At 37.8% G+C, this 16,494-nt stretch overlaps 1 protein-coding gene and 1 non-coding gene across 2 annotated transcripts; one reads left to right on the top strand and one right to left on the bottom strand.

The window, feature by feature from the left end:
• Positions 1-1,509: 1,509 nt before the first annotated feature.
• Adamdec1 (ADAM like decysin 1) lies at positions 1,510-16,245 on the bottom strand. The gene is made up of 14 exons (XM_046447825.2): positions 16,087-16,245; positions 13,762-13,880; positions 12,830-12,906; positions 12,071-12,149; positions 10,575-10,651; positions 8,934-9,120; positions 8,686-8,748; positions 7,913-7,984; positions 7,452-7,621; positions 7,021-7,102; positions 6,198-6,328; positions 5,214-5,391; positions 3,707-3,792; positions 1,510-2,512 (listed from the first exon to the last, which is right to left on the bottom strand). The coding sequence occupies exons 1-14, from the start codon at positions 16,133-16,135 to the stop codon at positions 2,506-2,508; spliced, it is 1,377 nt and encodes a 458-aa protein (XP_046303781.1). The 5' UTR covers positions 16,136-16,245; the 3' UTR covers positions 1,510-2,505.
• On the top strand, positions 9,943-10,048 carry LOC124094890 (U6 spliceosomal RNA). The gene has a single exon (XR_006852367.1). It is a non-coding gene; the product is annotated as a U6 spliceosomal RNA (small nuclear RNA).
• Positions 16,246-16,494: the final 249 nt, after the last annotated feature.

The raw sequence follows: 16,494 nt of genomic DNA, 5'->3' as shown, positions 1-16,494 counted from the left end.
GAAGTTAAAATTACCTGTCACCTTTGCTTCCTTCTATTATTATCCTGGAAATATTTCATGTGCAGATATTTCATGTTTTCTTCAAATAAAAATTCTGGTGGAGAAAAAAATACTCTTTGCCTTTCTTGTCTGTGATGTGCTGGGTATGCAGTAGAGATCCAAAAGCTTCCATCTAGAACACATCTATTCTAGAGTGGAATGTCTAATTGAAAAATGTGCTTTTCAGTTACCAAAGAAGGTTATATTGCTTTATCCTTGTGTGAACTCAGTTTTCTTCTGATAAATTATACTTCAATTTCACGTGTGTACTGCAAGGCTGGATACTGTTCATCTTAACAATAAACTTCTAGTGTCAGGCAATTTGGGCAAGGAACAAGTTTAGGCAATTTCAACATTACCTTTAGAAAGCAAATCACTGAGCACTGTCCATTGACACCCATGCTCTGAGCTCATGTGCACTTTCCAGCGTCACCCTGGGTTCCCTTGGGATCTAGGACACGTTCTAAGTCTGAAAAAATAAAGTTCTTTCTGGGTGCTTTAGTGTGTGAAGTCATCCATCTCTAGGGATAATCCCATCTGAATGGAGGATAAAATGGTGGGCATGAAGCATTAGAACCTAGGACCTGAATTGGAGTTCTATGTTTGTCATAAGTTTTTTTATGGAACCTTAGGCAAATCACTTATTAACCTCTTTGCCAAGATTCTCCCCCAATAAGATAAAATAATGCCTTGCCTGCACATCTTATCCATTTCCTTATCAAACTAGATGAAAAAAGTGAAAATGCTTTGGAAATTTATGCAAGGAACAGATGCAAGCTGTGTTCTGTTTTTGCTGTGGTTGGAAAAAGAACTGTGCCCGTGAAAAGTCATTGCTAGCTGTTCAAGTGCATGCTATGTGAGAGTTGGGCTGGATGCACACTGCCGATCAGCAAAGCAAACCATCCAGATGTTTGGTCTACCAACATGTCAGTCATCTGGAAGTTTCCAAAAATAGTGTTTAATTCTTTATCTTAGTAATGAATTATTTTTTTTTCTGAAAATTTTTATGACCACTGGTAAAATCAATGGAAAATTTTCATTTAAATTGGTTATTTGATGATGTATCAATCATGCACAAACTTTAAAAATTGTCCAAATCTCTAATTCAGCTTTCTGGAGAAAAAGGGAGAGGGGTGGATCTTTTCATGGAAAATATGGAATTATTTCAAAGTTTAAATTCATCTGAGAGGACATTTTAATAGGTAAAGGCTTGGGACTTAAGACAATAAAAATCACTTAGAATTAAGAGCTACTCTCCCTCCAAACTACCCACCAGCTTTCAGGACAGGGATGCTAATAGGCAGAATTGTGAAGGTCTTCCCCATACCATCCCCTCTCCAGCCACCCAGATCTACACTGTGTCAAGCAATTGAGGCAGAACATTTTTTAAGGAAGGCAATAACTAAGATCTTGACTCCTACAGAAATGCTCATTCTTTTTAAATGACCATACAGAAAAACCAATGCATTTTTATTGATACTACCGTTTATTAAATGAATAGATGAATGAAGCCTTCCTTCTACTCTCCATTGACATGTAAGAAAGGGTCTTCTCCAATTAAACTTTGAATTTAATGGTGAAAGAGATGCATGAAGGATTATACCTCACTAAAATAAGAAATGTTTATATTTAATTAATCTTCCCATGAAGTAGCAAAACATCACACTAACAAGAGTACAGCAGGGTGCACGCTGAGCAGTGACAAGACCCCTGAGCTCTCCTCTGTTCTCTGCTACTTGAGAGCCTGCACCCCCTAGGGGGTGTGACTTTTTCTTGAGTCAAGGACAAGTAAGGTTAAGGTCAAGTCACTTGTAATTTTACAATTTTGGATTGACTCTGAATAATTCAGTAGTACATTTTGAAGTACTTTGGTCAAAGGATAATTTCTTTTTGTTCTCCAAAGGGCAAAGCCAAGCCACAGCTTCATGGTCCTTGGAAATGCATTGAAGATTAGGTCTAAGTAGATAGGAAACTTCTCCAAGTACATCCATTTATCTGATGACTGGATGGGTAAACATACAAAGTAGAATCACAAAAGAAGAACAAATCCCCTGGAGACTGATCCCAGGACCTCCAGGGACACCCAAATCCACAGGTACTCAAAGTCCCTTATGTAAAATGGCAGAGTATTTGCATATAGCCAGCACACATTCTCCCATAAACTTTCAATGACCTCTAGATGACTTTCATACCTCATGCAATATAGACGCTATGTCAGTAGGTCTATTTATACTGTATAGCTCAGGGAATAACAACAAGAACAACAGTCTAAATGCTCAGCATAGGTGCAACTATTTTTTCCAAATATTTTTCATCACTGGTTGATTGAATCTACAAATGCGGTACCCAGAATATGGAAGCTGCATGTACATCTAGGTACAAAGGTAAAAATATATAAGACTCCTGGTAAGGGTTCTTGATTCTTGTCTTGGCAAAGCAACCTCTCAATGAAGTAGACTCTTTGATTCAGGATCTGATTAAAAGAAAAAAAAATGTTTTGAGGTCATAGTTATTGTAAATTATAAAATATTATGTAACAACTAAAATCAGAAAGTTGTAGTAAATAAAACTGAATACCCTACTGAGATATAATACCATGTGCTCCAACTGACAGGTGAGAAAACAAATTAAATAGCTTATAGTCTCAAGTTAGTATTTGATAGAATTAAAGCAGGCCGACCTGTCATTCCAAACCCCTGAAGAGTTGGGTAGATTTTCTTTTCTTTCTTTTTTCCTTCCTGTCCTCCTCTCCCTCCTCCTCCCCCTTCTTTCATTCCTCCTCCTCCTTGTCCTCCTCCTCCTCCTTCCTTTTTGATATGCTATGCTACTGGTCCAGGCACAATTTTCAGAATTCCCTGGAGAGCAGACCCACTGGAGTTCACAGAGTGATAAGCAAAGGTACTTGGTGAAGAAAGGAAGGGCCGTCTTTGTCTTTTGAGGAAGTGGTAGTCAATGGCACTTGAGTCAATTGTTTCCTGTATGCAGTTGAAGTTTTAAAAGAAATTATGGAAAGGGGGTAAATAAATAATATGACTCTTGCCATGTGATGTATTTTGAGTCTTTCCTCTTTAAGATCTTTATTATTCTTGCTTTTTTTTTTTTTTTTTTGTATTCAGAGATATTTTGCACTGAAGCAAAAACCAAGTAACAAATTCCAAGCAATGGGATTCTATAAAACACAAAAATGAATATCTGGATTTTGGCTCATTGAGACACTTTAAAAGGCATGAAATTGCCAAGTCTTGCATCGTGTTCTCAAATGCTATTGACTTTCTGCCTACCTTGCAAATTACAACTATGAACTCTGAACCAAGAATAAAACGTGCTCATTCATCAAGTCTTTAAAAAAAAACACCCTTTTCTTCTTATCTTACCTTTCATCAAACTCATCATCATCTATCAGAATATTCTAGTTTCCGCTGCAGACCTCAGCAGTCCTAATTTCACAGATGTTGAAGTGGTCCCTTTTGTGATTCCGTTTGTGCCCACCCATACAGCTTTACATACTAATGTTCATAACACCTTTTCTTCTCTCCCAAGCGGAGCCATTTAAAAAACTACAAAATAAGTTGTGTTTTAGTGTATTACAGCACTTAATGGAGCAAATTCCTCAAGCCCAAGTTCAAAGTGAGAAAACATTTAGTAACAACCGAGGAGAAGGCCTCACGTGTTAGGGTTGGGAGCCTCTTCTCCACACTCAGGTCCAAGTTTCAGTTGGCAAGTGCTGGCCTCGCAGCAGCGATCCTTGCATTCCTTCAAAGTACACAGAAGACCGGGAGAGTCGGGTCCGTGTGTTGTTCCCACAGAACAAGTGCATAGGATTTAGGTACAAGACGGCAATGAAATCAAATTTCACCATTTAAACTAAACTGTTCTGTTACACCAACCCCACTGGAAATGACCACGGGAAAATAACGATAGGGAAAAAAATATCATAAACAATGAAAACTATCTCTTCAGTAACCAAAAAAAAAAAAATGATCTAAGCATTTCCTTAATGAGTTTGGTCCATGTGCTATTACATGTACATTAATTAAAATATGCTACACTACTCCAATCATTTGAAATTAGAGAGAAAAACTGAAACCTGAATTCATTTTACCAAGCCCACAAAATTCTGGCAGTGAGACTGATTGGGATCACAGATACTATTCTCATAGATGAATACAAATGCAAAAACTATAAAGTGATGTTCGTAAAATCCCAGCTTATTCGGGTGACAACTCTTCATTACAACTGTGAATTTTCTCCACCCAAAGTGCAAGGGCAGCTTGTCTGTACAGAAAGGGCAATGGAATCCATCCTGTTAAGAGACTGAGTGGAGAAAACCATATTGCTATGGTGGTCAACACCAGTTAGTCGACGGCAGCCATTGCTGAATCTCCTAACAGTTATCTACAACATATGAAAACTACAGCTAGCACAATGCATGGTCACCATAAGGAAAATCTAGGTGACAACTTGTAAAAGGTCAGCTGATAAAATGAAGAACAAGACAAGCGTGACTTACATTCTGTGTTTTTATGGAAATTCTAAAAAATAGCACAAGAAAGGTAAAAGAAAATATGAAGGAATAAGAATTGACAAGATCAAATCATATTTCCATTGTTTGTTTGGGTATAATTCTCTACCCAGAAGAAAACAGAGGATTGATTTAAAAATATTTGATGAGTCATTAAGATGGCATCAAAATTAGTAATGAAGGAGAACCTAAATAAAGAGAAAACATTGCACAAAAATAGTTTAGAATAAACTTTCAAACTGTGTAAGCACCACATGAAGAAAATGTTTCCTGAGAAACTTTGAAGGCAGCTCTTCTTTCAAAGAAAATATTTAATATTATGGAAATATCAGTGACCTTGAGAGCAAAGCAAGGATTTTTACATGAATATGTCTATAAAGTTCATAAACAACATCTTAGAGTTAGCAATTTACTACCTAACACTTAACTTCACACAATAATGTCATTATGTTATCCTGGGATTTGAAATGCTTTTGGAAAGAAAACTAAAATTAATAGAAAAACAAAGCACAAATCTACTTTTTACTCTGATATCAAGTTTATCTTTAGAATCTCTAAAAGAACATCAAAAAAGAAAAAAATAAAACCTGCGTAATTGAATTACCCTGCTAGGTCTCTAAAAGTTGTTTTTAGATCTTGTAGAATTTCGTACCTTAGGAGAGCCACAGTCACAGTCTTCTCCCACCTCCAGAAGTTGGTTCCCACACACAGGTTCTGTTATTATATTTGCAGGTAGAGGTGCTTGCATTATGCACTTTGGTTTTTGAGAGGAAAGGTATTTTTGAAAATATGAGAGGCAGGATGAACTGAAATCCTTTGGGAATTTTGAACTGCAACCAGAAAAATACTCAGAAATAACACTATATAGAGTGCAGTGGCTTTTCATGTTAAGTGATTATGAAAATCTAACATATCTAACTCTATTATCTGGCTAGATGGAAATTGCAAGTTTAGTAACTGCTAAGGACTACATGATAGTCCTTATATCTGGTGGGTGGTGGAGCTAACTGAAAATTTTTTTCCTAGAGACTCAGATGTAGAGATGAAAGAATTTAATTTCTCATGTGGATTCAGCACTTTTGTAAACAAAAACAGCAATGAAAATCTCCTTCGGTTACCATCCACTCATCTCCCACTGAGGAATGTGTATAAGAGACAATAACAATGGCCCAGTGAAGGGAAATAACTGCAGACTTCAAGATTCTGTGGACATATTTCTCCTTATTTGTGAACATCTCAAGAACAAGGCACGATCTATTCATTTTTTTTTTATCCCAAGTCCTTGCAAAGTGATTGACATTAATAAGTAATTCATAAATGTATAGAAGTGGATTGATTAATCCATGGGTCAGGCTATATGAAGATACAGTTATCATCTTAGGCTAATGTTTTCAGAAGTTATGCTGTCACTTCAAGTTAAAGTAATTTTAAGTTAAAATACAGTCACTTTAATTATAAACTCTTTGTGTATTTAAAAATCTTAAGGAATGATATGTGATATTGTGCCTAAAGAGACTGGGGTTTGAATTAACAGGATACAGAGCCTTTGGACAAAAAATACCCATCCAATAAATGCAGAATGCATCCCGAATTCTTTAAGATTGAGGGGAAAAAATTTAGAGTGGCACGGTCTTACCTCAGATATTGACCCATCACACAACTTCCCGAGGGGCACTTGACGGTGTATGAAAGATCAGGCATGCCGAGAACATGGCCCAACTCATGTGACATCACACCTACAAGAGCCACATTATTCTTTCTTTTAGCCTGAAAAAGAAGAAAGAAAGAAAGATCTGTTACTTCCTATTTTAATTAGTTATTTCTCAGTTGTTGTCAATATTCATCACTTAAAAAGAATAGCCTGAGAGCTGGAAAAGAATGAGTCATGAAGCTCTGGCCCCACCTTTGCTCACTGCCCGAGGCTGAATGAACCTGGGGAAATGGTTGGATCCTATGAATCTGGTCGGAGTCAGTACTCGATAAGTGTTTGTTGAACTAACAGACACTAAGTTCTTAGTAATCAATTATTAAAGCAATTACATTGTCCACAGAAAGTCCAAAGAGGTATCCTAATGAGGACTCAAAGTTCTATAACAACTGTCACCATGCTGATACCTTAGGAGCCCTGCATGCTTCTTTGCTCCGTGAATGTCCTCTTTTGGTCACAGATACCAAAAGACTAATTTAGAGTAGTCTCAGGCCACGGAGTGCACCTGGCTCCCATCTCCATCTCAACATTCCTGCTGTATTCCTTAATACCAATCCGAGTGTGGCACCCCCCAGCAGGCCTGATATTTCACAGTCCAGGGAATCTGCAGCACAATGATCTGCCGGTGGTTTCCTTTCCACATTTATTGATTGGTTCAGCAAATGTTCACTATGCCCACTCTGAGCAAAGCATTCTACACGTCTTCCCAGAGAGGCAGAACCACAGGGAACCTTAGTGTAAGTTTACAAACCTCAATAACAGCAACCGAAGACGCGGAGCACAGGGAATTGGAGGCTGCCATTCCCACGCGGCGATTATTGAAGCCAATCCCACTGTGTGAAAGGCACAGAAACACTGTCACAGCCTGTCTTTGGAACCACCAGCTTTCCCCACTGCTGTTCTACATTTTCCTGGCTGCCTAGCCTTTTCATGGGCCTCAATGCAGCTTTGTACTATCCTACAACAGTATCATGGCCATGTTGATTATCTCACATCCTAGAGCCCACCACATAGATTGCACCGGGGCCTCCAAAATCCTGCAGGTGAATTGCTAATGGCAGGACATCAGGGCTTCTCACGACTGATCAGGGAAGTCTGACTGAGCACACATCTCTGCCAAGGCACCTTGGGGGAGGCTCTCACTCTGCCCACATGCACCTGCCCTGGCCAGAACGTGCCCACCTGAGGAGCTGCGCATGGTCGTGGATCTTCTTCTTGCCCAGGTTAGAACGATGCCAACTCATGAAGTTCTTGAAGGTTTCACCAATGTTGGGGACCACCTTTATCTTATCATTATCTGACCAGATCTCCATACCGACCAAGGCCACACGAACATGTATAGTTTTATAAATCTGTGGACACAACGGTTCAGATTCCTTTAGGGTTTTAGAACTTTTGCTGACCACAAATGATGGATAAATAGATGCACCATAATTGACGAGTTTCCGTTTTAAAAAGAGAAACACCAGAGGTTGCCTTTGCTGTAGTGTATGTGATTTTACCTTGAGGTAGTGTTTGCTTTGCTAAAATGTCCCCAGGACTGCTGCCCGTAAAGCACTGTGACTCTCTTGACTGCTTACATGAAGTGGCAGGAGCCCCAGGCCCACGTGTGGAAGCACAGGCTCACACGACAGATGTCTTACCACATTGAGGAGATTCATCACATCGAACACAAAGCTTCTCATCACAGTTAGATTCCCCTGGTACATCTTATACTGCAAAATGCAAAGCACAGAGTACAATTAAAAAGGAAATTAAAGTGAAGTGGCTGAATGGGTACAGGATTTCACATTTATAAAAAAAATTACCTATTTTAACATAATTCACATTTATTCATATCATGGCTACTTATGACTGTTTTGTGAAAGGCTATTTCAACAAAGTCTATCTTAAATGTAAGAGTGTGGGGGTCAAAAAATTTCATGGTTGTTCATTTCTAAGTAGATATGCCAAATTAATAATTGAGAATATTTTGAAACCAATTCACTATCAATTAAAATTTAAACATGAAGCAATATTTACTAGGTAAAAATGTGGATACCAGTATTTTTCTCTGTATATATAATTAAAACTTTAAGTTATGTATAGTTTTGCAACTAATTTATATTTGTAGGCTATATTAAACATATTGATATTTTACACTAAAAGGTTAAAGTAATTTAATCTTTAACCTATATTTTATGTTATTTTTATTTTTGTGGTTGATTGCCAATAGCTCGATGGTATTAAGGATCCATGGTGTCTGGTGGGTATGAAAAGGGAAGGTGATTAAAACCTATTGCTTGCAAAGTAGTTAGAGAAGCCAAGAAAAACAGGCACACAACAAGCACTGTTAGCAGAAATGCATGGCTTTTGCTTGATCGCTAAGCCTCCATTGGAGCACGGTGTCCCGGAACCACAAGCATCTCTTACTTACAAAGGCGTTATCCAGCACCAAAAAGAGATTGATGACTTTCTGGGCCTGAAGAATGTCTTCTTGCTTTACAGACAATAAAAGAACATTGTTTATCGGTATCTTTATCCTAAAGGATTCCAAAGCTTACATGACATTTTTTTTAATCATGAAAAGAAATGAAGGATAAGTAATCAATGACAACATGTCATACATCACACGTCACAGCTGAGATGATTGATATCGATGATGAAGCAGAAAACTACACTCACCTCTGGGTTTTTGAGGGACCTGAAAGTTCGAATATGGCCTTGTCTCCTGCCAACAGTTCTCGTGCCACAAGTGTGATTCGCTGTGTCTAGTTCTTCCTGGTCGTTCGTAAAAACAGCATGTTCTCCCCGGTCTGTGCTTTTCCCAGGTTTTATCAGGTATCGTTGGCCACGGTGTGTGAAGTGTCCTCTGTGAGGCACAGAGACTGTATTTCAGGATCTCCTCACACACAGCACACACACTGCTCAGAAAGGATGGATTCCTCTTCCCATCCAATTCCACACACACAGTTATCATCCACAGACCTTTTAACTAACATTCGTTAATTTACATTGTAAGCAGTATTTGTCAATGTTTAAATAAAGCCTATGTTAGTTCACCCAGAAAATTCTGAAGATTTACTAAAATGAAGCAATCCCCCCAAATTTGGATCTTACACCACGAGCTCAGTATGTATTTTTCCATAGTTTGTTTATTCACTTAACAATTATTTCTTGGTAGATCCTAGGGATATAATGGGGAATGGATTAAAGGAACATTTAGAAACTAAGAGCTCCAGAGGAGAGAAAGAAGGATTAGTAGACCAGCCAGAGTAACATATGGGATTAGCAGTAGCTTAAAGAATTTCTCTTTCTAGTAAGACCATTAGTTCAGAAACAGAAAGTGAGTCCATGTTATGGAATATTATGAATCCAACAAAAATGTCATTGAAACTGTATTTATGAAGGTATTTTATGATATGTGAGAACATGTTATTAAGTATGAACCATATTGGAAGAGCAATTATGTGTTTATTTCATTATTCAATCATGTGTGAAAAGAATACTTCTCTATGTGCATAAAAGACTACAGACATGAAAAATGTTAGTAATAGTGATAGTTCAGAGGTAAAATTTTGCAGTGGCTACTGTTTTTTTATTTGTGCTTTTTGTTACTCTAAAGTTTCCTAGTTGGCAAGAATTACCAGTGTAAAAAAAATAGACACACAAATGTTTTAAAAAATTAAGTTCAGTGTTTGCTTCAGCAGCACATACACTAAAATTGGAATCTTCAGAGAAGATTAGCATGGCCCCTGCTCAATGATGACATGCAAATTCATGAAGCATTCTATATTTTTAGGAAAGATGGTGGAATGAGATGGACATCATTACCCTAAGTACATTTATAAAGACACGAACGGTGTGAAACTACTTTGTGTACAACCAAATTGTGGTTGAACAATTGTGCTGTATATGTGTAATATGAATTGTATTGCATTCTGCCACCATATATAACAAATTAGAAAAATAAATAATTTTTAAAAACTAAGTTCAGCAGAGGTAATTGCAGGTTAGAATCTTAAAGAGAAGAAGACATGATTGCTTCAGAATGAGGTAGATGGACTTGGAAGTAGACCCAGATGTCACCAAGGTCTAGAGCATAGCTCTCTTGCTTAAACAGAGCTGGGCCTGACTTCTAAAACATCAGTTACGAAATGATTGTAAGGGTGATGCTTCAGTCTCCACTTCAACCACATATATTCAGCAATTAGTGATGAAGGAAAAAAAATCACCAAAATAGTAACAAGACATAATGCCCAGTGAGACTCAATTCTGTATAACAGAATGTTGCTTGATATTTAATATTTTTGGTGTGCTTCTCACCTCAACCCATCACAGGTACTAATGCTGGCAACAGAATCCTTTTCATTTAGGATGTGACCTTCATAGTAACAGTGTTTCTGGAGTGGAAAAAAAAAAACACATATGCTTTAAATATAAGCATGCACTCTGAAAGTATATGGTCTATAGTAGTGGGGAAAGCCGCCATCTTGAATACGTGCGGCAGTTCAAATAGCAGTTCCTAGAAACAAAAACAGTGAAAACATCAGGGATATTCTAAATTTCTCCAAAACTGACACTAGAAACTCTCTGTATTTGATGTCTGAGATGTTTTCCTGACACTAATTTGCACTAAAGCAAATCTGAGGTGCTTGCAGTTACATGGGTTCATGGTGAAAGTGAATTTGCCTCTAAGTGGCCAGTCCCCTCGGTGGGGGAATTATGTTACTGCTGGCAGAACCTCAGGTCTTGTACCCTTAGGAATTGGGTTCCCTGTGTTGAGTCCCCAAAGACACTGTTCATCATATGTTAACAAAACCAGGCATCCAGTTTTCTAGACATTAGAATCTTCAAGAGGCTATGCTTCTGTACCTGAGACAAACTGACTGGTTAAATTCAGCAACTTTAATTGATCTATTAGTGGAATCCCTTTCACAGACTTCAACTCCAGAATATTTGTCAACAATTACAAATTTACATGATTGATAGTTCACATCAGCAAAGTAGGGGGCCATTAACATGCAACAATTTTAGAAAGCTAATGACCAATCTGTGGTTCAAAATAAATGGTCTTTTTGCACAATATGAAATTCCGTGTATGTGTGTGTGTCAATCCTTGGGAAGAAACTCTTGTAATGTTTTCTTATAGAAGACTTAGACAATGTACTACATTAACATATCACAGGCATTAATATTTGAGCATGGGGGATTCTTTTTGGATGTGTTTTTGTTTGTTTGTTTGTTTGTTTTTTTGTTGTTGTTTTTTTCAGAGAGAGAGAGACATATGTATTGTATCTAAGGTACATGGAGAAGGGCTCTGAGAAACTCTCTCAGCTTATCAGTACTTCTGGAATGAACCTGTATGTTCTCCCTGCTCTTCTCTGATTCTCTACACAGTTATTCTCTATGTCTGAAGGTTAGGCCCTAGAACTGGTATATAGGATGGTGCTCTAACCAGATGTAAACATATTAATTATATAATTGATTTATATTCCATTACTCACCCTATGATAAATGAATATATCTTCAGGAAATAGTTAAACAGTGACACAATTTTTCAGTTATCTAAAGCAGAGACTATTTCTATCCTATAGTTAAAATGGTCTAGGGACAAGTGGACTTATGGTGGCTCCTAAAAATACAACACAGAAATCCCCTATTACTCCTACCTTCTAAAAACCGAAGGAGATTTTCCACCTGTTGTCTCATTAGTCACAGATAAGCATCTTGATTTTAGGTCATTTGATTTTTTTTAAGTTATCCATGGACCTATGCATTTTCCAAGCAAGGAGCAGATCCCAGGAAGCAGCAGACCTTACCGTGCTCTGAGAGCGTCTGGTGATTTCCTGCCCTGCAGATGAGTAATATGTTTCGGTGTAGTCTGGCCCCAGGAGATGCCTTGAGGAAGCAGAAACCTGCATGACACACTCAACGTGGTACCAGAGGTGATTCACCTGACATAACCTTCAACACTGAGGGAGTAACTTGTCTATGATGAGGAATCATTGACGTTTGACCATTTGGTCCTTTCCCATCATTGGAACTCTGCTGCTGAAGCCAATCAGAGCATTCTTTACCATAAATGGATCACTTTAGAATTTTTATTTTTCACCAAGGACACAGCCTAATGGAAGTTTCTATAGGGTTCTGGGTCACGAGTGTAGCTGAAGAACCATCGCCTCCCTGAAGAACTTCACGGACTGCTATAGAACTCAGGGGAGTTTCGTCTCCTGGAATCTATCTCAAGATTGTGCACCCCGACTCAGCCTTGGACATACCGTTCTTACTAAAGCAATGGAAAGTCACATCCAAGCTCACCTGAATAGCAAAGTATTTCAGTACATTAAGGAAAATTCCAGGAAGAAAGTAATTTATATGTGTAGCTCTTTTACATTGCGCATATAATTCCCTAGAAAAGCATCGACCCTCCTCTATAACATTAACCCAAATTAATATCATCGCAAGCTCAATGTGCTTCATGTCTTCTATTTCCAACCATCTGAATAGAGTCTCAAGACTTGTTTCCCACATTCTCATAATATAACCCAGGGATTTGGCCTTCTGGAAGCACAACTTACCTGGTTTTTTGCAGGTGGAGGATGATTTCTTCACCGTTTAAGAGAATCTGATACTGAACTTCAGGTGCATATATTTCCTGAAAATATTTAATGGTATAATAATGTAATACAATCCGTATTTCTGAGTATACTTAAAATAATAATATAAATGATGTATACAGTCTATGTCAGGAGAACAATCATAAATTCATAGAGGTTAAATGCAGTTCTGTTATGCCTTTAAAATTCCTAAAATAAAGCTTAACTTGCACAATAAGGCAGACTTCCTAAAAGTTTAGTTAGGTGGCAATCAAACTTACCAATTAACCTAGCCCTAATATGTGAAATGGGGTCTTTTTGTTTGCACTAATATACAAACCATAATAGATCACCAATAAGATAATAAGAAGGCATGCATTTTTACCTTAAAATCAATCCAAACATACTAAAGGTAACCAATCAAAAAAAGCTAACCAAAATTAAATCAGATGAAAATTACAAACTGAGGAGAATATTTTCAACAATGTAATAGTCAAAGAGTCAATAACCTTAATAAACAAAACTCTAACATTGCAAACTATAGAGATAACGTTGAATTCTCCAATCTAAACACAATGTCTGAGAAAAAGGTGAGCCACTGGGGAAAGGGGAGGGTCACACCCAGGCTGGAGAGACTGAGAAGTGACATCTCTCTCTAGAAATGGCTGCCCTTCCAAGGATCTTTTCCTGTTCTCCTACAAATTTGAAGAACTTTCCAGAAATCTTTACCCTTTTAATTCCTGCTGCTTAACTGTAAAAGCATGCTTACAAGTCAGATGCTCTGTCCTGGACAAGGGCAGCTAGCTGCACTTCAAGCTGGACTTGAAGCCAGAGGTGTTAGAGTTAACTGTGGTGAAGGGGCTCTTTCTTGGTGTCCTGGGTGGCTGGAATCTTCCAGTCCTTCCCAGGCTTACCTCTTTGCCTTGCCTCTTAGTGTGGTTGTTTTCCATCCCTCCTTCGTGTGAAATGTGCAGTAGTTTAGGATAAACTACCTCAGAGAGCTTTATTCCAGGAGTTTGATTTATGACCATGGCTGGGGAAAGAGAGAGAATATTGATATAAAAACTGAAAACTTTTATTTTGTTTCCTTTGGATTTGGTTGGTTGGTTTGTTGAAAGGGCATGAAAGACCAGAGTGCCAACACGAGCAACAGGTTGATTCTCCTACTTTAGCTTTGATGATAAAGCCTCCCCTACTCCCCTCTAAGAAAACCTGAACAGGATGAGAATTTCTTGGATGATGTCTGTATGTGCGAGCTCTGGACCACACGACCAGGAATATCAGGGCTGCTGTTCCTTTTATAATCCAGTCCCTTCTTCCTCTACACTCCCCTTCAAAACGGTGATATCTTTTCTCCCAAAGCTCTCAGGGACTACTACTTTTCCGTTTCTATGTCCCTTTCTCTCACGGCAGTACAACATCCGAGTACTCACTGCAAAAATCACATGTTCCTTTGGCAGGTAAAACCTGATTCTTAGGAGGGACTCTAACAGCAGTGATTTTACTCCCTGTGTGACCAACTCTGATGCTCTTTGCCTCATTAGCGTTTCCTCTCAAGATTGCAGATTCTTGTAGACCTCTACTGGAGGAACTTGAAAGCAGCAAATTCTATTTTTCAGAATGTTTCTTATTAAAATATTCATAAGTAGCAACATTGTTTATAAACAAAGTTTCCTTCTTGATGGACTCCAATTTACATCACATAGTTTCCCACTGTTTACAAATAGTAGGGAAAAAAATTCATATGGAGCCAAAAGAGGCTGTCTTGTATTCCAATTAAATGACCTCATTTTGCTTTCTTACCACTTCTTATCTAAGAGATTTGTATAAAACTTGAGATGAAATGCATAAAATTGTTTAGTGCCACGCTAGGAAAGTGGCAGTCCACCTTTTCTGTTCAATTATTCATATAAAGTCAGTCTTATTTTCTAATGCTCACATTTCACACATTAGTGTCTGGGTTCAAAGCCTGTTTCTCAACCCCTGTGACAACAGGTGTGACTTAGGGACATCAAGCAATTCTACACCTGGCTGATGTGGAGACCCTGAAGGAAACAGTAAAGGAAGAATTCCCTCCTAGACAGCTCCCAAATTTCTGCCGTGATGCTTTCCTGAGAATAGTTCATTGTGTGCTAAAAGGAGAAAATAAAATAAGGGCTGGGTTAGAGCTCAGTGGTGGTAAAACGATGCTTTTAGGAGGCCCTGGGTTCAATCACCAGCAAAACAATAAAAAAAAAAAAAGAATGACAGAATTATTCAATGAGAGATACAATTTCAGAACATTCTTGCTAAGTTATTATACAAACCATAAATTCAGAGTCAATGATGAACACTGAGTTTCTAGCACTTCAATGATCTGTATGCACGTATAGTATAATTATTAGTTTAATAATTATTCTATTTTATCTTTTCTTTGTGTTAAGGACTGAACAATGTGAGAAACACATCAGGAAGATTAGCTATGAGCCAGCCCTGTGCTGGAAACCATGGCACAGAACTGTTAAGCAAGTGATAATTTTGTGGTCAGCTTAGACAAGTCCTCAGTAGGTCCTTTGCCTCTCCCAGGATGGGATTTGTCTCAAATGTGTTTATATATGGAAATGTGCAGATTCACAGCACTTGACTTTTAACATGATGATCGAGTAATCATTAGTGCGACAATGAGGGCCATCAGGGAGTTCCATTTATATGTGGCATAGTAAGGGTATGTATAGTGACATCAAGTTGACTTCTCAATAATTAACCTCAAAGAGAGAAGGAGTTTTGTCTCTGAAACTGGTCCTTTTGACTCTGTCATTCCACTTTTCAGAACGTTTCTTATGAAAATATCCAAAAATGCAGATTTTTTTAAAAAACAGTCTTGATTCATGAAGATATCAGTAAGATTTCTTTACTAGTAAAAAAATATAAACAGAGAAAGAAGTAAACTTGCTTTTTCCATTTTTAGAAAATATTGTGCAAACATGAATTTCATTTATCAAAATATATAATCATTTTTAAAAAGTTTGACAAGATTTAGAGTACATGTTTAACACAGTCATTTAAAATATCTCCACTCAAAAAGTTATTTTTAAATACATATATAGATGCACTTTTCCTTGTAAAGAAAGAGGTAGGCAATAATATACTAAAATGAATACAGTATTGATCTTTGGATCGTAAGTCATTTTAACAAGGGTGCTTTAAATATTCATCAAATAATTCTGGTTTTATGTAAGATGCCAATATAATGTGCTTACCTTGTGTTTGAACCATGAGCCAGAGAACAGAAAGCAGGAGCCGTGACATGATGGCTACTACAGGTAGCTGAGGACAAGATGTGGTCTCCTCCGCTGTCTGTTTTATCTCCCTCTACTTCTCATCAGAATCTGTGAAAGAAAATAAGACCAAAACTTTTCTTCTGAGAGTGGGGAATGAATGTTTCCTCATGGTGTTGGGAAATTTCCAAGAAATTGCAGTAGTCAGATCTTGAGAATGTTCCTCATTTATGAGAGGTATTTATGTCTGGGGACTGTTGCTCATGAAGCACACACATCTGAGTAGCAGCTAGCCTTGGGTCCTCCTGGAGTGATGGAAATAAGCCAACTGAGACAGAGGCACCCAAGAGAACACTTGCACAGTTATTTATACATCTACAATATATATAT

This window comes from Marmota monax, unplaced genomic scaffold, assembly GCF_021218885.2.
Source record: "Marmota monax isolate L192 unplaced genomic scaffold, Marmota_monax_Labrador192_F-V1.1 WCK01_AAM20220418_F8-fsc00040, whole genome shotgun sequence".
Lineage (NCBI taxonomy): Eukaryota > Metazoa > Chordata > Mammalia > Rodentia > Sciuridae > Marmota > Marmota monax.
Note: the sequence above shows the minus strand (reverse complement) of the source record. Positions and strands in the feature narration are given on the sequence as shown.